The sequence below is a fragment of the Apteryx rowi genome, unplaced genomic scaffold, assembly GCF_003343035.1.
Source record: "Apteryx rowi isolate R43461 unplaced genomic scaffold, aptRow1 scaffold_822, whole genome shotgun sequence".
Classification (NCBI taxonomy): domain Eukaryota; kingdom Metazoa; phylum Chordata; class Aves; order Apterygiformes; family Apterygidae; genus Apteryx; species Apteryx rowi.
In genome coordinates this window covers 244,626-265,806 of record NW_020451119.1, presented here as the reverse complement: position 1 = coordinate 265,806, position 21,181 = coordinate 244,626, and the positions used below count along the sequence as shown (strand labels likewise).

The 21,181-nt window shown below is 49.7% G+C and overlaps 1 protein-coding gene across 1 annotated transcript in view; it reads right to left on the bottom strand.

Annotated features, from left to right (window-relative positions):
• SIM1 (SIM bHLH transcription factor 1) overlaps window positions 1–11,881 on the bottom strand; it is a 47,725-nt gene extending 35,844 nt beyond the window's left edge. Inside the window, exons 1-3 of the mRNA XM_026089601.1 lie at window positions 11,707–11,881; window positions 1,191–1,273; window positions 31–120 (exon numbers count right to left, since the gene is read on the bottom strand). Coding sequence (XP_025945386.1) covers window positions 31–120; window positions 1,191–1,273; window positions 11,707–11,881 — 348 coding nt within the window. The remainder of the gene's footprint in view (window positions 1–30; window positions 121–1,190; window positions 1,274–11,706) is intronic.
• Window positions 11,882–21,181: the final 9,300 nt, after the last annotated feature.

The window sequence follows — 21,181 nt, the reverse complement described above, 5'->3', positions numbered from 1 at the left end:
CCGCCGCCGCCGGCCGCCCCTCCGACGTACCTGCGACAAGCCCAGGTGCACCGAGGCGGTCTCCGAGATGTACATGATCTTGCCATCCGGAGCCACAACAAATATGAAACCGTCCAGCGTCTGGAGGAAAGGGTGGAGAGAATGGGGAAAGATATGGTTGTGCATATCCGTGAACTACCTGTCTTCCGGGCTTATTTTAGCAGACGGGCACTGCCGTTCAGGCTGTGGTTATTCAAAAAGCTGGAAGGAAACGGGCAAGTCCTGAAAGGAAACCCTCCAAAGCGCGTGGATAGGGATACAACCCACTATTCAGACGTGCCCAGCTCAAAAGGTTCTGGTAATGCAAAGGGCCTAGGAAGCACCTAAGAACAGCATCTCCAGAGCTCCTAGCTCCTCTGTGATGAGTATGTCCATACGAGAAATCCTGAGCACTTCTATCCCATTTCAAATGGCAGAAGGGCTTTTAACTCTTGAATATTTGCTAAGGAGACTTTAAGCGAGCAAAGGCGATCTAAAACTCTCCGCAGTGTAAATAAAAGTCTGAAAGGGACAAGACTATTTATCAAGCACGTTTCAGCAGATGTTAATGGGACTAATTTGTGTGCACCGAGAGTARAGTAGGCCCCAATCTATTAAGGGCGGGTACTAAAGGCCACACAACCCCGCCAAAAATACGTGATTGCGGTAATCGCTAATATTCCTTAATCTTTCAGATAGCAGCGAGTTTACCCGCGTCCTACTTGATTTGTGTTTATGCTCATTTTCGTGACTATTCAGCTCTTCTGTCCAGGACAGCCTCCTCCAACCTGCCACCACAGAGTATCTCACCGTCTCTACTGTACCCTGAGGTCCAGCCCATTGCCGGGACTTGTCACCTTGTTGATAAGTTTTGGGAAAGTCATCCTTCTGTTCCCCAGTCGCAGATGGCACACTAGGATACTTTTTGAACCCCTCGCTCCAGACCCAGTGGTGAGCAGTGGTGGGGTAAAGGATGCAGAGGGACCAAACCACGGTCCTAATAAAACCCGCGACACTCCGCCACRAGGGCTCGTATTTCTAGAATTTCCCCCCTTTTTTTGACTAAACACGTGATCAGTTAAAAATTAGCCAAGGTGGCAATTAAAAGCTCAGAAGAGGGAACGATTTCTTTAATCATTAATACCGAATGGCTGTCGTTTCCAGACCAGTACCTGCAAAAGATGGGATCCCAGTTCCCGTCCAACATTATCCAACGGGCTGGTTCTACTAGAATGGCCCCAGGCTTCTCCAAGTCCTGTTTATTTAAGACACAGAAAAAGTAACGTGAGGAGATGAAAAATTGACTCATATTGGCCTGGTAGGGAGGAACTTTCTTCTCAATTTTCTGTGCGTATTCGCTTTAAAATATATATACATATAATCTTTGGAAAACTAGAGATGATTTCGTTGAACAGAAGAATCTCCCCTGTGGATTTTTTTTTTAAGATCTAATTCCCGTGAGAGAAAAATATATATTTTGGCGTTAGCAGGAGAGTTCATTTATAAGACCTATGCGAATTAGTGTGCCAGCTAAAACGGCTATTCAGCGCAGTCCTTGGCTACTAGGAGATGCCTCCCTGAACTTCAGGGAAAGCGCTTTTCTTCTAAAGTCACAGAGGGGTTCCTGGCCAACGCTGAGAGCTCTTTAAAATGAAACCGAGGGGTGTGTTGGGGGAAGCCTTTGATGTCAAGAGAAGGATGCTGTTAACGTGGCAGGAGAAGAGAAATTCTGTGAAGGCTGCCAGGCCAGTGATATGCATCACAACGAGTCATGAGGACTCGGTGTCYTTGAATCTTGTCAGCACCTGAGCATTATCTGCCCGAGTTTCCTCCGCCGGCAGAAAGTCAAGCTTGGCCACAACCAAGCAATTAGCCAGCAGGCTTTGGCCAGGGTGCGTTTAAGGATGGGCTCATCTCCCTGCTCKCCAGAGATCGCTTCCCAGCTTGATCTGTGACCTCCCGTCTCTTCGGGGCCATCCACCTCGATGGAAGATTTGCATTTATTTATTTGGGCAGTGAGGGAGGAGGGACCAGATGCGGCTCCTCCGGCTCTCAGGGAGTCTCGTCTTAAAACGCATCCCTTTTTTGTATATCAAGCCCACTAAAAGCAAACCTGCCTTTCACAAAGCTTAGTGCAGCTTCACGACTGCGCCGAAGCACCCCGGGCAGTGCATAAACGCGCTCCTGGGTCCGTCGAGATAAGTCACTGTCCGACGAAATGGGCCATCTCCCTTCCTCTCCCATAAACCCTGATCTCCGCAGTTTACCCCCTCCCCACCCTTTTGCCTCCCCCCTTCTCTCTCACGAGCGGAATGAGTCTCTGTGCAGTAATGAATGATCTGCCTCCAAGCAGCCCGCATGGACTCCAAAAAATGAATCTCTCCGGACCTGTTTAATGTTTCAGACGCCGCTTGTTTTGTCGTATGCAAAGTGGGGAGGAATAAAAGCCAGATGGAAATTACTCTGCCGGAGTAAAGCTATTTATGGGCAATGCCTTTTAACAATGTTGTTGCTGAAACAATTTAAGCGGGGCAGTTAAAACCTTTTATGCTTATGCCATTAAACAAGGCTTAACCCGACACGCACAGACACCAAGATTAAGTAAAAGGGAGGGAAAAATAAAAATCCTGATTGATGGCGGAGTGCAGATCGCCCGGAGGAGGCGAGAGCCGAGTCGGTGAGGTCTCTCTTCCGCAGCATGGGCTCGGGGAAGGCAGGACCCCGTTTGCCGGGTATTTCAACGCAAACAGGCGAGGTGGCGACGGCAGAGACAGCACTGGCAGCCCTCGGTATTGACCGACTTCACCTACGTGTTTGCCCGTCTAAACAAGGCTAACGATTTCCTCCGTGCTGCCAGAGCAGGGTATCCCACGGCGGTCCTCGCCTCCCCACCCGCGAAGGGTGGAGCGATGATCCCCCTCATCCCTCCCTGCCTTTCCCTCTCTGCCCTTCCTTGTCCACCTCCTCATGCCAGCTTATCTCTTCTCCGCTCCCCGCCTTTCCCTCCAAAGGGATATTCCTTCTCTTCTTAATTTGCCGGCCCTCCAAAGCCAGCGGCTTCTCATCTGGCAGTCCCACACGCGTGTACCCAGCGCCAAGTGCCAGCCGCAAACAGGATCCTTTCCGTTAATTGCTCCCTGCCAATTAACAGGGCCCCGGTGACTTTTTTTTTCCCGGCTCCCCGGGCTTCCCCTTGCCCGCTGCGGTCCTCATCGCGCCGCCCTCCGAAGCGCGGCGGCCGGCAGAAGGTGCGTGGGGCTCCGCAGGCAGCTTTTGATTCCCCCCGGAAAGCCTGCCACCCCCCGCCGAAATCCTGGCAAATATTGCACAGCTACCGGGGAAAGAGAGAAGAAAATAACTCTGTACACTTGGCTTTTCTTAAACATCTTGGTGGTTTCTCTGCGGGGGAGCCAGGAAGGCCCTATTAGAGCAGAGGCAGCCAAGGGCCGCTCTTTACGAGATTCCCCACCTGGAGGAAATCTGAGTGGCAGATTTCTATATTCAGGACTAAATCTGAGCTCCTCGCCTATGATTTAAGTTGCTTATTAATCTAAGTTTACGGCTCTAATTATTCTTCTTCTAAAAGGGAAAATAACCCGACCTCTGCGGGTTAATGAGTAGCTCATCGACATTACAGGTTAACTTCTTTCGGGATGGCAGTTTTTCACGGAGCACTGAACTCTTCTTTATGTTTCAGGTGGAAACCTTGCGCTGTTTGGCTGTGTCTGTTAATGTTTTATAATTAAACGTTTTCACTTGTCTACCTGAACCGGCTTTTCGAAATCCTATCACATGAAACAATTTTTTGTATTTCACAGATGTTTCAGTACTTTCAAGTCGGAGACTGTTTTTATTCCTTGCCAAGCCCAGCCTTTTCCCAAACCTACGGACTCTCCTGATGCCCTTTAAACTCTCTCTCTCTCTTTTTTAATTTATACGAGAAAAGCTCTCCATTAATATTCCTTTCTATTATTTTTTCCTGTTCTTTCGCTTTAACATCCAATTTCCTTTTATCGAGGGGGCAGACTGTGATTTCTTGCACTTGACCTACCGCAGAAAATTCTGCAAATCCTTTGATTGTCTATTTAAAACAAAACAAGGAAATCAGCTCTCCCTTTTGCTTCAGGATTACGCTGGAAACAAGATCTAAAGATTCTCTTGTAATTTGGAGAGCCAATAGAATAATAGGTTTGGAATAGAAACAAGCAGCTTTGTGAGAGGAAGGATAACTAAATCGTTTTTAGGCAAAGGATTTTCCCAGCTAAAGTGGCCGAAGACAAAGCAAAACATAATCTGTTTTGGAAGATTTCCAAGATATGCCACATTAACCTTAGTAGATAAAATTTGCTTTCCTCACTGAGTCCCCTCCCCCACCAAAGTCTGGTTTATCATATTTACATAAGTAGCCTTAGAAGGGATGTATCTATTATGGATCTAAGGAGCTGGTGAGCTCACATTTCAGTCGGAAATAGAGGCGAAGTTTTACTGTTGCTTAATACTTRATGTCTTGTAGAACCCTTTCCATTTAAATACCCCCGACCCGTGGATTACCAAAATGGACTGGCTGCATGGGCTTTGTAATTTCCTGAAAATGAGATTTCGATTTATAAAACAAGAAACCAATTAGTAACCAAATGAGGCGAAGTAGATCCACTAAAGTTGACCTAATCCCACAGGCACCATTTAGGCCAGTTCTTGGCGAATGAATGATGAGCCACTGTGTAGTGTAAGCTCAAGGCATCATCCAGCTGTGTTATTGCAAGCAGCAAAAATAAATGGATCGAGCTTTTCTTTCGGGATGAATTTTATACTCTTGACAAAATACAGATTATAGGCTCCTATGTAACAATCTCCTCCACTCGAGGATTTTTTTTTCCTAAGAAGATAAACAGTTTGGGCCATAAGAAAGTGTCCACCGTTAGGAGAGAGGGGGGAAAAAAAGGCATTTTAGCCAGGTTCTAGCTTGGTTTGCTAACAACAGTCTGGTTTCCAGCAGCGTGCTCTGACCAGCACCCATCCTGCTCGGGACCCAGCGTGCTGACTCCTCACCTCTTCCAACAACTTCTCAAAGGAAAAATCATTGCACTTTCCACATTTTAGAAGTGCTAAAGCTTGCAGAAAGCATCTCAATCGGTTTCGTGGGCTAACTACATTGGCGAGTTCATGTGAAACGTTTTATTTTCAGCCGTGCCCTTCCCCAGCACTAGACAAGCCAGTTCCCACTAACAGGCTTCTCCCTAAGCCAGACAAAAATTCATGGCCAACGCTGCAAGGCTCGGCTGCTTTGGCACTGTCCTTCCGTTCCTCGTTTGATTGATCCAAGCCCTAACGCCAGCAGCGAATGGAGGAACTGGGTGGATAAATCGTCCCTACCCAGTGGCGGTATTGCTGCAAGAAGAGCCTCTGTCCCAGGGAAAGGAGGAAGAGATTCCTCAATCGTTTCTAATTTGGTCTAGGCAAAGAGGGAGGAAGGCGTAGGAAAATGAGGCTCCAAGAGGCCCGGCCAGCTCCTTGGCCCCGGCCGATCTCTGGGTTAGTGTTCCTCGATGAGCATCTGCAGCGCAGAGCCAGCCGCGACCCCTTCCTTTGTCTGGCAATAGCAAACGGGGGGGGAGAAGATGCAAGCCCTTATCTCCTTCGTGGTGATTTGCTGCCTTTTAAAAGTGGTTACTACGATTTCCCCAATGGACTATCCGTCATGAAAGCTCAGCACAATCCGGATTCACGGTAGCGAGAACAACAACAGAGCGACCGAGTGGACGTCCCCGTTTAAAAATCACTTAGTACCTAGCCCAGCCTGAGCTCCGCGCACGCTTTTTTTTTTTTTTTTTTTTTTGGGGGGGGGCAGACTTTCAGGGGCTCCGTGCCAGCTAGTGGCGGGGCGCGGGGTGGGGCGCCGGGCCCCCCCGGGACGTGGCCCCCCATCCTGGCCGCGGGCCAGTGGCGCGCTCGCAGGCGGCCACACCGCGCCGCGCCGCGCCGCCGGCCAAGGCGTTAGGCCCACGGGAGCCAGGCACACTAATTACGTATTGGCTTACGGACGGGACCCTGTAGGCAGAGAGGTGTCGCCTCTTGCCGAGGTTTTGCAGAGGGAGACCCCCTCGAGGCTCGCCGGGAGCCGGGCTACTGCTGTCTAACAGCGCTGGACGCCGGCAGAGCCGCGGGGACCCTTACCCAGACCAGGTTCACCGATCCTTACCGCCCACTTCTCTTCTAGGCGCTTAACAAGACTCTCTCCGGGCAGCGGCCCGTGCCCCGCGGCCGCGGCCCCCATCCCCGGGCCCTCCGCGGCTTCTGCGCGGGGCCGCACGGGCGCCGGGGGCGGCCGCGCCCGTTTCTGCCCTTTTTGGTTTCGGTGCGTTTGTTTTGCCTTTTTACCAGCCGCTCCGCCATCTCCCCCCTGCCCGCCCGCTCCCTCCGCCGCCGCGCAGCGGCCGCGCCCGGCGCTCGCCCTTGCCCGCGGGGAGCCGCGGAGGCCCGGCGGGGCCCTGCCGCCCCCACACGCCGCCGTCGCGCAACCTGCTCGGCGGAGCCAGCAGAGCAGCACCTTTCCTCTCCCCCCGCGCTGCCACCGCCGCTTGCTGGTGTCTTTTACAGCAGCTGCTTTGGAGAGAAGCGGGGGCGGGGAGGGGGTGCAATTGCTTGGGGAAAGGGAGGCAGGACAGCTCGGTCCCGATTTTAAAGGAGGTCAGTTCCCCTCGCTGCCAAAGGAAAATAAATGGACAAAAGCCGCCCGTCCTAGTCCCCGAAAATCAAAAAGGCAACTGGATGTTGTATCAGGGAATTAGATTGATTCGATTAACCATTTAATTAAATAGTCTATCAACGCTCTGTTTTGCCACTCCTAGCATCTAGCCTCATGCCTGACAGGGTTGATTTCGCAGTTAATTTAACAGGCAGTGGTTAATGATAACTCAAAGTCTCGGACAAATGAAGCTTCTGTGAAGTAGTGGGTCGCCGTCGGAGGGTTCAGATGAACAAGCTATGTTGACCAAAACGCTGCTCATTTCCAATGCCTGAGGATGCCATTAGTAAGGTTTTGTAAAGTTTTATTATTTCGATAAATCATATGTATTCATCTGAAGCAAAGATAAGTTAGCATCCCGCTTTCCTTATAAAATAATAATAAGGAGGAAAGGAGCCCCGTTGACTAAACAAACATCCCTATTAAGAAAACGGTAGTAGAAATAATGCCGACACTGATTCAATCTAGAAAGAAATACCAGCATTTTGGCACACACGAGGTAATGAAATTGCGCTCTGAAATGCAAACAAACGGAACCATGCCCAAACTAAAAAAAAAAAAAGAAAAAAAAAAAGAACCTTTTCAAATACCAACTACTTATTCTGCTCTATACAAAGACGCAAATTCAAATTTTCCTTATTCCGAAGAAGCTGAGAGAGAAGGGGGGAAAACGTTCTCACCAGTACACTTGCGAAAATATGCTATTCACACGGAAGCTGTAAAAGATCCTCCAGCATTAAAAACGGTCGTATATTACTAAGAAGGGAGAGGATGTTTCTAAAGAAAATATGATTTTATCCACTCATCTCATGTATGCTTTCTAACACATAAATCTGCTTTTTCAACTATCATGCTAGGAGTTTAGTTCTGCACTTCACATTTTAAGTCCACATCAAAACTGGAATTAAACACAGAGAAGCAGCGTGGAGAGTAAACTGCAGCTTAAATGAGAAAAACTTCTGTAAGAAAATAAACACTGAAACCTAATGCTCAATCATTTCCTTCAGCAGCAAGAAAAACAGCATTAAATCACCTATCCACGTGGGAAACGGATTTTTTTCTGCTAGTTTCTTACCCCTCTAAAATAAAACAAGATTAAGGGTTTCAATATTGAAATGTTAGCCATCATGATTCGACGAAAGTTTATTTAAACAGAGCCTCTGCTTTTGTCTGGAAAATCAAATGCCTCTCTGCGTGGAAATGGTCTATCTTTAATGGAACAGAAATTGCAAACGATTCTTCTCCCTAGCAATCCAAGAAAGAAAAGAGCACCCTTAAAATATTTCCAACTACGAAATCATGTGTTGCTTCACTTGTTTTTTGTTTGTTTTTGATTTTTGGCTTCCTTCACTTTTGATACTGGCACAGTGATGAACTACCCCACTAGTTAAAACGACCAGTCTTCTTTTGAAGKAAAATTGTTTCAGTCGTTCGCCCGCCCAATGCCTTTTTCAGCAATTTTCTGAGGCTGTGTTAGTTAACATTAACTAATTAATTTCATGTTAAATTGCAATTTTAGGATTATATCGTGGCGCCGGTTTTTTTGAGAACGTTACCGCGTGGCTGAATTCGTTAGGAAGTTTTTCTTAAAAAAAAAAAAAGTCCTCTGTATAGTCCTCCGCGATTTAGCAGATCCTCAGTTTTTCCAAAAACTAACCGAACACTGAAAACTACTATATGTCTCGTGGGTTCTCTTCTCCTAAGATAGAAGAGAGTTTTAGCTCTGAAAGGATGCAAGCTACCTAAGCCGCTGATTCCATATACATATATATGTACGTACATATATATGTATGTATGTATGTTTATATACGTAGAAGCCTTTTCGCTTTTGACAGTTTTAGTCTGCTGGAGACTCAGTGAAGCGAAATCATGGGTAGAGGGAACAAACCAAGCGTTTTAATAGCTTGTGAGAATTACATAGCTATTACGAGAGAAAGATACACCTCATTCAAAATCTCTGCTCGATATACTTCCTAACTTCATATACGTTCATCAAGTTTATTCAGTGTAACTGGTTTGTATTTAGATTTCCGATAGCGGGACGGAAACTGCATCGTGATTACTGTGTGTCTGACTTTCCAGGTGTTTTACTCACAGAAAACTCCCTTATTTCAATAATAAATCCGAGACCTACCTAAATTCTCTGCATAGGAACCTTTCAGACGTAAAAATATGCAGACAAATGCACACCGATTATTTCCGCCTGTTCCCAGCCCCGTGTGTGCGCGCCGATGAGGGGTGTATATCTTTCTGTAGGCGGTTATTTACAATCAGGCCCTATGCAAGCACTCCCCAGGCAGATGGCAATTCGCTCTTTTGCCGGGAGACCGTGTGGCGAGTTACACTGGCAGCGCAGCGCGCTGGTGGGGGGGCAGCGCTTCGCTAGCCTGACACCGCCAAGACCTTTTTCAATCTGTGACACATTTCACCGCGCTCCAGAGCCTCCTGCTACCTATCTCTAGTCTTTTAGCCAACTCACTGGGTCTGTCCCAGCGCTTGGATCTCTTTCCCCAAGGGAAAAATAAGCAAACTCCCCCCCCTTAGTAAATCTATCCAACCGCCAAATCCTTCCTCCCTCTTTCCGAAAGGCTTTTGCTTTGGGTGCATAATTTTCCTGGCTGCCTCTATCCGTCCTCACGTCGCAACGAAGTAATGACTTTTTTTTCTTTCTTCTTCTTCTTTTTTTTTTTTTTTYTGTCCGGGGCAGTGGGGGACGAAGATTCCCCCCCCCCCCCTTCCACGCCTGTCCCCTGCAGCCGGCCGAGCCGCACAGGCGACCCGCGGAGGCAGCGCGCAGCTCCCACAGGTCCTCCCACCCCGGCCTTTCCCTCGCCTTAACGCGCGGCCGGGAGTCGCCGCGGCCCCCCAAGTCCCCCGGCGGGGCGGGGGGCGGCGACAGGGGGCCGGTGCCGCCCGGCTCTGCACCGCAGCGGCCCGCGGCGCCCGCCCTTGGCGAGCCCTGGGGGGCTGCGCCCCGTCTCCCTTCCCCCTTAACTCGCCGCTTCCCTTGCGCTGGGCTGCGCTGCCTCGAAGGGCCCCGCGCAGCCGCCTCCTCCGGCTCTTCGCCGGCGCTAGCGCGGGCCGCGGCCAGCGCCTGGGCGCGCAGCCCTCGGGCACCCCGCCGTCCCGCGGCCGTCGAGCAGCTCCTCTCCTCTCCCCTCATTACTCACAGCCTGCAAGCAACACCATATGCTTCTGCTGATCAAACAGCCCGCTGCAGGGGCACCCCTAATTGACGAGACCTGCTCGAAAGCACGCAGAAAGGTAGCCTACTGAGCCTGCGGGATCTGGCAAATCACGGCTAATAATCCTTTTAGGAACATCGTGGGCATCCGAGTTCGCGATAGCTTTATTTTTATAAAGTATGCGCTGACAGTATAAAGGACAACTCCATCTCTTTTTAAACAGACTGCCCCGCATAATAATCTTCAAGGCGGCAGATCGCCTATAATAGGAAAGTGCATTGATGGAGTTTTATTTTTTTTAAGACTTTAGATGTTACAGCTTTGTTTTATCCCCTTTTTGGCCCTAAGCTACTCGGAGATACGGAATATTTTTTATGGAAACTATTGCAAGCTGTACAAGATTAAAAGTTACTACTATAGACTTTAGATACATATTCGTTCATATATAACACTGGAGGGTATCTTGCCCTGTCCAAATGACTGCCAGAATGCATATCTACCTTTTAAAAGTAGAATTAATGCTAATACTTGCTTGTTCAGAGAAAAAAAAAAAAAGCACACACACAAAACCAGACGTATACCCACTCTTTGTTTGTAAAACACGACAGACAGATGGATAGACAAACAGATTGACAGATTCCAGATATAGCTGGAGAAAACATAGGAGCACATGGACTAGATGATCTCCAGAGCTCCCTTCCAACCTCAACCATTCTACGATTATCGTATTTCTTGCGCATACACACATTTAAACGAAAGAAGTAGTGAATGTTGTTATTAGGTCGGAAGAAACCTCTCAGTACTTTTTCTTTCATGCAGTTGGGTTGATCTAAATGAAAGACTCGTGAACTATTCTTTCTAATTATTTTTTCTACTCCTTACAAAAGCAATAGACTGAGGATACAGGCGAACTTTATTGCGACCTTCTTAACTTTGTGTGTTGTTTGTTTTTCTTGGCAGCCGATCTAGAAGCCCCAAGACGGTCGCTTTTAATCCTAATTCTACTAAAAAGCAAGGCATACTCAAAATAGTTCAGGACGCTTAAGTCTGATTTTGCTAGACAGGCGGGACTGTTGCCCCTCCTGTGGAAGTCAATGTTTACCATTGCCTGATTGTCGAGGAGAATCAGACCCACACTCTCATCCGACGTTTGCATTGTGAAGCGAAGCTTAGCATGTCCGAGTATAAAACTATTAAAATTTTCCGAGGTCGATTAACGCCCTCGAACTGCCCTAATGATCTGCAGAGCGTGACACACCACATTTATAATGCAATTTAGCGAGCTTGGCTTATTTATTTAGGTTATGTGGGTCTGTGTGCGCTAAGCACGGTACCTGTAAAGCGTACCTTTGCTCAATACTTGAACTAAGGCTTTAGGACTTTGCATAGACTTAGGTAAATATTTACCCATATATTACCCCCCCACACACAGTATAGCTATAAATATGGGTGAATCGTCTCCTCTTTTGCAATGCACGTGCTTCGCAAGGGATGCAGATCTCACAGACTGGGAAAAAAGAAACTCGTGTTTGCTTTAGTAGAATACGCAGCAGAGCTCAGTGTCTTGAAGTGTTGACAAAAGCACTGTAAGTCCCCARCCAAACCTGTCATATGAACTGAAGTGAAAGTATTTACGACAGACAAAAGTGACAGTGGAGAGCACCCTGCCTCCAAGCACGCGACCCGATGCAATTTACTTAAAAGCAAGCGATACCTGGATTGGAATGGAAATACAGGCGAATAGTCATTCCCACCTACCTTCCGGAAAAACCACCCTCATTTTTAAATAGCTGGTGGTGAGTCTGATTATGGATGCTTTGTCCAGCTGAGAGGTGATAGCTGAGGGCAAGGGCAGTAATTTAGCCAGTTCATAAAATTCACTGTTTTCTTTCTCCCGCCTAGTCCGGGCAGCATTTTTGGACTTCTCTTTCATCGTGTTTTTTTCCCCCCTTCCTTCCTACAATTTAAGCTCCACAGATTCATCCAAAGATGGAAGGGAAACTTTCAGCTGCAATTCATCTCTCCGCAGCATCAGGCAGTGATTTCGAGCGCAGCCATTACTCTGCAAAATCGTTCGGTTGCGTAAAAATTGAAGCAAGTATTGAAGACCAGAGAGATGTTCTTAAGAAATATTCTCTGGAAAAGAGTCAGTCGGATGGGAAAGGCATTTATCCAATGCAGCTCAGAGACTCCAGACAACTGCAGAAAATAAAAAAAGCTAAAAGCCTGAGGCACCACACAGCAACCAAATGAGGTATTTCTGGCCTTTTTTCCTACTCATCGCGGGCAGCATAGCTCCTCGGAAGAGGGTCATAATAATCCCGTTTCTTCCTGTGATCCGCTGTCAATCTGAGGCCTGAAATGCCCGGCCTCGGGCTGCCTCCGAGGGCGCTGGTTGACTTCCCGGGAGCCTCTGTGAAGACAACAGCAGTCCTGGGATGAGAGATCCGTTACACAGTGCCGCAGCGGAACCCTGCTCGTTACATCCTCGAGAAATGATAATCAACAAATAGCCTCCGGCGGGTGTAGTATTTTCTCCCACCAGAGGGGGGGGGAGTATGTTTTCGCAGCTAGCGCTCCCAAGGAGCAGCCCTCGCCGCACTCCCTCCCACGCCCCTCACCCTTCCCAGCCCAGGTGTGCACTTCGTGACCGAAACGAAAACAAGCCGCAGGCAAGACCCTGGCTGCAGCCGCAGGCCGAGGAGTTACCGGCTGCTTTCGAGGCCGGTCCAGCTACCCCGTCCCGTCGCACTGCCTCGCGGTGGCACCGGGACAGGCGCTCCCCGCGCCCCGCCAGCCGCCGAGGCACGGGCAAACGTTTCTGATCTCGGAGTGTTTCTGATTTTTTTTGTTTGTTTTTCTTTCCGCGGCGCTCTCGCCGTGGGGACGGGGGGTTGTGTCCCGCTGGCCCGAGCTGCCGCGGGGCCGGGGCAGGACGCCCGGCCCGGCCGGCCCGAGCCAGCAGCGGCGCCGGAGCGCGCATTTCCGAGCACGTTTCTCGCAGCGGGGATTTCCCCGGCGTGGGAGCGTCCCGCGGGCGGGCGGCGCGGCCCCGCGCCTCGCGGCGGCTCCCGCCTGGGCCTGCGCCCCGGGGCGGGCGGCGAGACCTTCTGCGACCTACCTTGAGCGCCTGGGCTGAGCAGCCCGCGGGGAGCTCTCCCGGGGCGAGGAGCCCGGCTCCGTAACCGGGTCATGAACGGCGCGGGGGAAAGTTTGCGCCTGTCACTGCGGCTCGCCCCGGCGGGCGCGCGGGCATCGCCGCTGCCCCGCGCCCTTTATCTGCTCCCGGGCTCTCCCTCGCACATAACGGGGGGGGACGGAGCCGGTGTTAATGAGGGATCCCTAATTTGAGGCTGAGAAATGCCTAATAACTTCTTTATCGCTAAAAGCCTCTTAGCACAACTTCATTTCTCCCCCAGCCGCAGCCCGGCCCTCCCTTAACGCCACTCACGGACCCGCCTCGCCTCCCATTGGCCGCCGCCGCCCGCCGCCCGGCCTCCCACTGGCGGAGGGGCCGCCTGACGTCACCGCGCCGCGGGCACACCCCCGCTCCTCCCGCCCCGCCCCGCTCCGCTCGGACCCGCCCCCTGACCCCGCGGCTCCGGGCGCCCTTCGGCACCGCCACAGCCGCCCCGGGGGGAGGGCGCCCCGCGCGCGGCCCCCCCGCGCGAACTGCCGCGCTGCTGGGGGCCGCGGCGTCGTGACAGGGGGGTGAGAGGGAGCTGGTGGGGGGAGGCTGCTTTGGGGGTTCTCTTTCCATTTTTTTAAATTATTCTTTTAATTTATTATTATTATTATTATTATTATATATTTTTTCTTTTTTTTGTCCTGCGGGCGGCCGCGAGGTGTCCGCGCTGGGCGCGCGGGCAGCAGCCGCCCCTGCGGAGGGGAGCAGCCGAGGTCGCTCAGCACCGCGCGCGGTGACGGCCGGCGGCTTGGCCCCCTCCCGTGCCTCCTCCTCTCCTGCGCTCTCCCCCGCGGCCCGCCGTGCTCGGGAGAGGGGCAGGAAGCGGCCGCAGCCGCGTCCTCTCGCAAAAAGTGCGGTACGGCGCAGCCCAGGGCCGCTGCGCCGCGGGGCAGCGTGAACCGAGTTGGGGGGGGCAGAGGGGAGAGCCGAAGAGGGAGATTTTACAAATCTTCTTGATACACGCTAGGAAAAAAAAAGAAAATAGACCAAAAAGCTCCTGTATCACAAGTCAGCGGCACTTTAAAACTGCCCGCAAGGAAGTGTCGGCCGATGAGGTTTCTTTGCCAGGGAGTTAGGTTGTCCCTAAGCTCGCTGGTCCCTGGAAAAAGCCAGAGACAGCTTTAACTGCTCAATCCTAAAAGGAGTAGATAGAACAAGAAAGAACCTGGGCGAAAGAAGAGTCTTAGAGTCTTCCTTAAAACCGTAAGGGACGCGCAAAAACCTGATAAAATTGCCAAAACAGTCGGTGCAAGAGTTCCGTGAAAAGAGTTATTTAAAATTAAATTGCACCGGCAAATCAATCGTCCAAATATTTCAAGTAAGAAGAAACGGTATCAGTTTTCGAAAGAGCAAAAATGCCTCCAAATAGCCTTTGAAATACRCCATCCTTTCTACTTCATGGAGTGTCACAACTCGAAGCTCAGGCTTCCAGTACCGACAGCCTGTTCACTGCTTATCACCTTAAATCTCGCTTTGGTTAAAAGCTTTCCCTGTATTCATCGGGGTAAATAAAGAAACTAAAGAAACGATAGAAGGAAAAAATTCAAGAACTCCTCTGGGTGTCCAGACGTCTGCAAGCACCAGAGAAATGTATCCACAGAGTCTCAAATGTTCTTTTGATTGTCTTGTTTACCGAAGCAACCCGTTGTTAAACAAACACGAACGCAAGTCATTTAGCGAAGGTATGGATTAAAAGAAAAAAAGAAAAGAAAAGGACTCCCCCCACAGCCACGACGTTGCTATGGAGGAAGGTGATACCGGCTTAAAAAAAAAAAAAATCTTTCCTGTGTATTACTGCCGTCAGGTGTAAAGTGTTTTTTGAGGGGGGAGAAAACTTATCTCCCTTCTGGTTTTCACTTGAGGCAATTCTCTTGCTAAACGTCACTGACGTCTCTTAGAGGGTATTTAGACATCTGGACAACAACTGGACTAACACTGTCAGGTAGCTCACGAGTTATTTGTCAACATGAGCCGCGCAAAGTGCCTTTTATAACACCCTCGGTTTGGGAAAAACAAATAAATCAGTTGGATACGCTTTTGTTAATTTATGCCAGCAAAACACGAGCAGCTACCTCACTGAACTCCCCATAATCTCAGCGTGGACAGCAGTTTACAGACAGGCTGGTTTCCCAGTGCCCCCAGAAGCCAGTTTCTTCTGTGCAGCGCAGTCTGGGTCGGTACCAAAAGCCGCCGCGGTTGGTCCTGTGGCACTTTGGGGAGAGCCCAGAGACTCGGATTCGGCGAGCCAAGCTCTCCCTTCATATGCAGATTTTTACCGTATAAATGCTCCGGTAGATAAAGTACAAGATACAAAAGGATCAACATACAAGAGGCAATTATTCAGCTTTCAAAATTATACTAACCATAGACGAAACCATCACGTTACAAAATTATTAACACCGAGGTCAGTACCCTAACATTTCCTAGCAGATTTCAAAAGGCAGTTACCGAACGATTGGAGAGTTAGGCTGCTTCAGAAACATTAGCCTTGTTTTTTTTCGACAAAATATGTGACTTTTGAAGGCGGATATCAGAGCTAGCAGTGCCCTGTTCAACGTACACAGAGAAACTCAGTCTACTGTAGCAAAAWTAGTATGGGAGTTTTCATATCAACCAAGAGCCCGATGTCATTCGTGGTGGGCTAAGCAAGGCTAATGTCGTTTCCCAGTGAAGCTCATTTACCCCAGAACGGAGCAGATTACTTTGTTTAATAAACAAAGCGAATGCCCCGCTCCGAGATGACCGTGCTGCGGGCAATCCTCAGCGCACAGCCCCGGAGCGGAGGTTACGAAGCCGAGGGCATTAACCCCGCGCCGTGGAGGGGGCACCTGCGAGTGGCAGGGCTGAGCCTTTCCCAGAGGGAAGGGGAGAACCGCTTTTCCCACCCCTCGCCTCCCTGCCCGCACCCCGCTGTCTGCCCCTGCCCCCGCTGAAGTGGGGACAACGGAGTAACCCGGCGCAGGGTTGCTATATCCTGCCTTCTGGTACTGTGAAGCAGCAAAAACAGGGAGTGGGACCGAAGAGGGAACCTCTGACTACCTAAAGCACATAGATATGCTCAAAAAAATTTGCTCCCGGATGAGAATACAGTCTGGAAAATAGATAATATTGGAAAGTTGAACAACCAGGTACTGGAACGCAATTTGCTTAAAAAATAAGCATTATGAAACGGGGTATCTGAAGAAAGGCTGGGTGAAAACAAAGAGCATTTCACATACAGGTTTCTAAATACATGTAGTGGAAAACTTGCGTAGCCAGACACAAGATGCAGTTTATATTGCAGTGTGTGCACGCGTGTGTGTGTGTGCACGCGTGTGTGTGTGCACAGAGAAGGAGCGAGCAAGAGAGCTATAAAATCAGAGTTGCGAAAAAAACCTTACGGGGTCATTGCCCTATAGGACAAGTCTGATCCAGTTCCTTTTCCAGCACATTCTGGCGTACTTTGATATATTTATTTGTTTATGAATTTGGACGCGTTTTCTAAACCCTCCTAAAGGGYTGCCATTTCTTATGCAGAGAGAAAGTCTTCTGAAGGATAACAGATTCGTTATACATTTCTTTCTTGCTAAGGTCTTAAAAGGTAAGTTTAGCGAATTAACCACGCAGGTCAATCCCACGATCTCTTAAAAAATAACGGCCTTGTATTTCTAATGGACAGATTTTGACACGGCAAACCTCCCTCCGCTTTGTATTCGCAAAGAACACAGGATCCGACCTTGTGTGGACCTACGTGTTTCAAGACACTGCATTAAACCTACAATATCTTTAAATGAGATAAGTATAGGTTTCCCTTCCTGAGATGCATAACCTTGGGGATGCTTATATTAGTGTGCGCGCTTGAAAATTGAGACTATTTTTATGAGACCGGTAACTTTAGATACATGCACTTAGGTACCCTGGTGAATTAGAGTGTGATGTGAATTTTCATCCATGCCCTAATCAAGGCTTTACTGACACAAATATACAGAGTAAATGCACTTCGAGACCATTCAGAAGCAATTAATACCTTTTAACTGATCTGGATTTTAACCTCTAAGATTCAAGCCATGCTCCAGGTACTTTATTCCTCCTCTTTTGCTAATGTTATTAGCATGTTCGGGGAAGTAGGACAATGAGAAAGCAGATCCTCTAACAAAACACAGGAAATAGTTAACAGACACTTGAATACCGGTCCTCAGACACAAGCGATTCCGAATGTATCTCTTGAAAATGATTATAGAAATACCGCAAAATTAGAGTAAACGGCCATCAACATGATTTGGAATATTTTTATTTTTGGTAACTCTTCTGAATAATTTTAGGCTCTATTGCCATATTCTTTTTAGGCAATGCTTTTTGGGGCACTTTTCTTGTCCAGGCACTCCTTTCAATTTTATTGTTTTGGGCATAAATGTAACAAGATTATTTCTATTCATTTTTTTCCAGTGGAGTCAGAGGTCAGTACATTTTAGCCCTTATATTATTGAATACACTCTTGCTAATGATCGGAAGTCAAGCTATCTTACTGTAACGTGGAGCAGCGAAAGAAAACAAACTAAATATAAAGAAATAGGAAAAAAAATCTACTTTGCGGTCAGTGACAATTACCCTCAGGCACATTTCCTTGCCTGATATATTTTCAAAGACGTCTGGTATACCGAAYGTCAGAATCGGGCTGGAATGTATAAGGGATATATATAATATCCCTTATAAGGGATAAGAGCTTCGCGAAGGATAAGGGTCTGGAAAAGAACTTTGAAGAAATTACAAACTTTAAAAAGTGCTCCCTGCCGTCGCTTATGCCTTTACAGATATCTTGTTTAACTTCGGTTTTCCTTTCTGGTATAATATTGTTTCTCGCCCCCTTCCCCCCCAGAGGGGCAGCAGCAGCTGAGGCGACGCGCAGCGACCGCGGGGCGCTGCGGCAGGACCCCCTGGCGGCGCCCGCGCTGCCCTGCCGGCTCTCCCCTCACCTGCGCCGGGCTCCCTCGGCCAGGGCCGGCCGTGCGGCCTCCCGGCGTGGCGAGGCGGCTCCGAGCCCCCCGCCAGCGCCCCGCGCCGCGCAGGGCGCGCTCCCGTTATTTCGGTGGCGAGCGACCTGCCTCCCCGCCAGGCCGCCGCGGCGCTGCGCCTCTCGCTCTCCCGGCAGCGGGGCAGGCGGCGTGGGCCCCCGCGGAGCTGATGCCGCTCCGCCAGCCGCGGCCCTCCCGCCGGTGGCGACCGCGGCGAGGGCGCGGCGAGCCGGGCGCCCTGGGCTTTAGCCGCCTCTCCCTGCCCCGCTTCGGGAGGGGCGCGGAGCGGGGCTGCCGCTGTGCCCGCGGGGCGCTCCGCCGAGCCCGAGGCGCTTCCGAGGGGCGGCTGGCGGCGGCGCCGCGGGCAGGCGCTCCGCGGCGGCTGAGCGCTTTGTTCGGCTGCGGCGTCAGCCCTCGCGCTTTCCGGGGACCCAGCACAGCCCTGTGCCGCCGGCCGACTCGTGCCAAACGGCCCCGCGAGTGGAGCCCGCCCCTCCCCCAACGGCCGTGGCCACGCTGCCAACGGCCGGGGCAGCCGCAGCGCGCCGCGCCGGCCGTTGGCAGCAGAGCGCCTGTGCGCGGCGGCGCGGGAAGCCGCGCGTCACGGCGCGCCCCTCCCCCACCGCCCTCTCCTCGGCGGGGGGCGCGGGCGCGGGYACGCGCGCCGCGCGCTGTTGGCCAAACTCTGTCTCGCTGTGCCAATTAGCGTCCCCCCCTCACCTGCAGCGCGGCTCCGGGGAGGCTAATGAGATGGCAAGAGGAGCCCGCACGAAACGGGCCGCCGGTGCTTGCACCTTCTGCGAAGTGGGATCCTTATTATTTTTTTTCTCCCCCATTATTTTTGGTGTTAATTAGCCGGCTGCAAAGGGAGAAACCGTGATGTACCCACTGGGGCACGCGGGGGGATGGGGCCCCACATTTCTCTTAGGAGGAGGAAGGGGAGCAAAATGCATATGGAGTAAATACAATAATTGCTCCTGTGGTGGCACCTGATTGATGTTAACAGTAATTTTAAGAAGCGAGGATGCAAAAYGTTTTACTGCTTCAATCAGATGTAAAAGATTGCAGGATTGCTGCAGCAAAGAAGGATTCACAGACAACACCAGTTGCCCGAGGTTGGAAGCAATGTGCAGCCCTGGCTGGTTGTGCTCCTGGAGGGTTTGTTGGGATGCAGCGCTGGAGAACATGCAGTACCGTGGGGAAAGGAGAAATATGGACAGTGTTCTTTGCAGACAGCAAGGCTTTTTAGCCTTTCTTATAAGCAGATGTATGACTATTCATCTCTCCCTTTATACTTGCCCTAATTCCAAAGTTTTTTGGGGGGAAGATGTGGGAGCCCATCTCCCTTCTCATTTTGTACAGAAAGCTCTTCTGTCGTTGGACTTGTCCTCCTCACCCCTAAACGTGAGGGGACTGACCTTTGAGAGAGGCAAGAGAAAAGCAGCTTTGCTTTTATTTATTTCTGCTATCCAGGCTGGATTTTACTCTTCCTGCCTCAAGCCAAAAGGAAAGAGACCATCCTTACGGGGACTTTGCCGTGGTACGGGCCAGTTACAGGGAAGCCAAATGTATCGCTTTGCTGYAGGGAGAACTTCATTAGAAGGATGGTCTCCTCCTGGTCTCGGGCACAGCATAACAACTGAATTTCATTCACGTGTGCTGCGGGATCTGTAGCTATGTCAGGCTGCCCTCAACTTTTTGCTATCGCTGAAATCTCCTTTCCCAAGGCCTGGCTTTCATTAACAAAGAGGTTATTTCATTAGCTGGGGGAAAATCTGTCAGCAGAAGTATGTTTAAATTTCAGCATCCCAAAGAATAATGTTCAAAATAGTGGGATCAGTTCCAYAGTCTGTTCTTAGGATCAACCTGGTAATTAAGAGGTCACAGATAGACTTGTATCACTGCATTAAGTAGAGAAAAGCAGCTTAACCTGTGTTGAGGACACACCTTGCTTCAAAGTAGCACATGCCATTTCAGATTAAATCAGTAGCAAGAGGAACCTCCGCCATACTAAAATTCAATCTTCTGCCCCCTGTCAACTTGGGGAATAGACTTGATCAGACCAAAAAGGTGGGAAGCTGGGGTGTGAGACTGCCTAACAACTTGAGCTGATACCTTTTGTACTTGGTATGTTTTATCGTCATCAAGATGTTTACAGTCTTGTTGTAAAGCGAGGCAGGAAATATTCTCTGCCTGGATTTTAATAAAAGCTTTGCTTGTTTTGGTCTCATACCTGTTTGTGACTACAATTCTAGTTAAGTTTATGTCTATGAGTACTGCCCAGCACGTTAGGAGCTGCTCCTTTCCTGTTCAGCAGTCTCTGGATTCTTTGGGTGCTCTGCAAGCCTGTTGCTGCTCTCCTCTGCTTTCCCCACAGTGGTGCAGAGGTGCCTTGTTGCAACTCCAGGATGAACAGAGTTCATAACTGTTTGCTCAGAGTGATGCAGAGCGGAGGAGAGTTAAGGTCTAGGGAAAACACTGTGGGATCAGTTGTTTATATTGGAAAGAGACACAGCCAAACACCACCAAACTTGTAAGCTTGAAGTCCTTTTTAACCTATTTCAGACCATGTTAAATCAGTTGCTGAGAGGTGGGGCTGTACCTGAACATTTGTTGTATGTCCACTTTTTTTTTTATTTAGATTTTGCCTCACTGTTGAAATATTTTGTCTAAACCCAGAATTCAAACTATTCTTCACTGATTGTAGGACTGCATTTGCATAACAAAACAACTGGGTATAACCAGTTCAGACTAGATCCCGTTAAAAGGACAGTTTCCCCACAGTGCCTCTCCTAAGAAGCTGCTGCAAGTCCACTACTTGCAGCTGAAGGGAGGGAGTTCCAGGCTCGCTTATTTTGTGTAATTCCACTCAGATTTAACTGGTAGATGAGTTAAGAATCACCATTTCTTTGGTCTGGCAATAGCTTGGTGATATTAATGCTACATTTTTGAAACTTGCCAAAACCTTAGGATATTCTACAGCATGGTTCCAATTTCTGTTTTTGCATAAAATGTTCCTGGTGTTTGACTCAACCCAACCACTTGTCAGAACAGC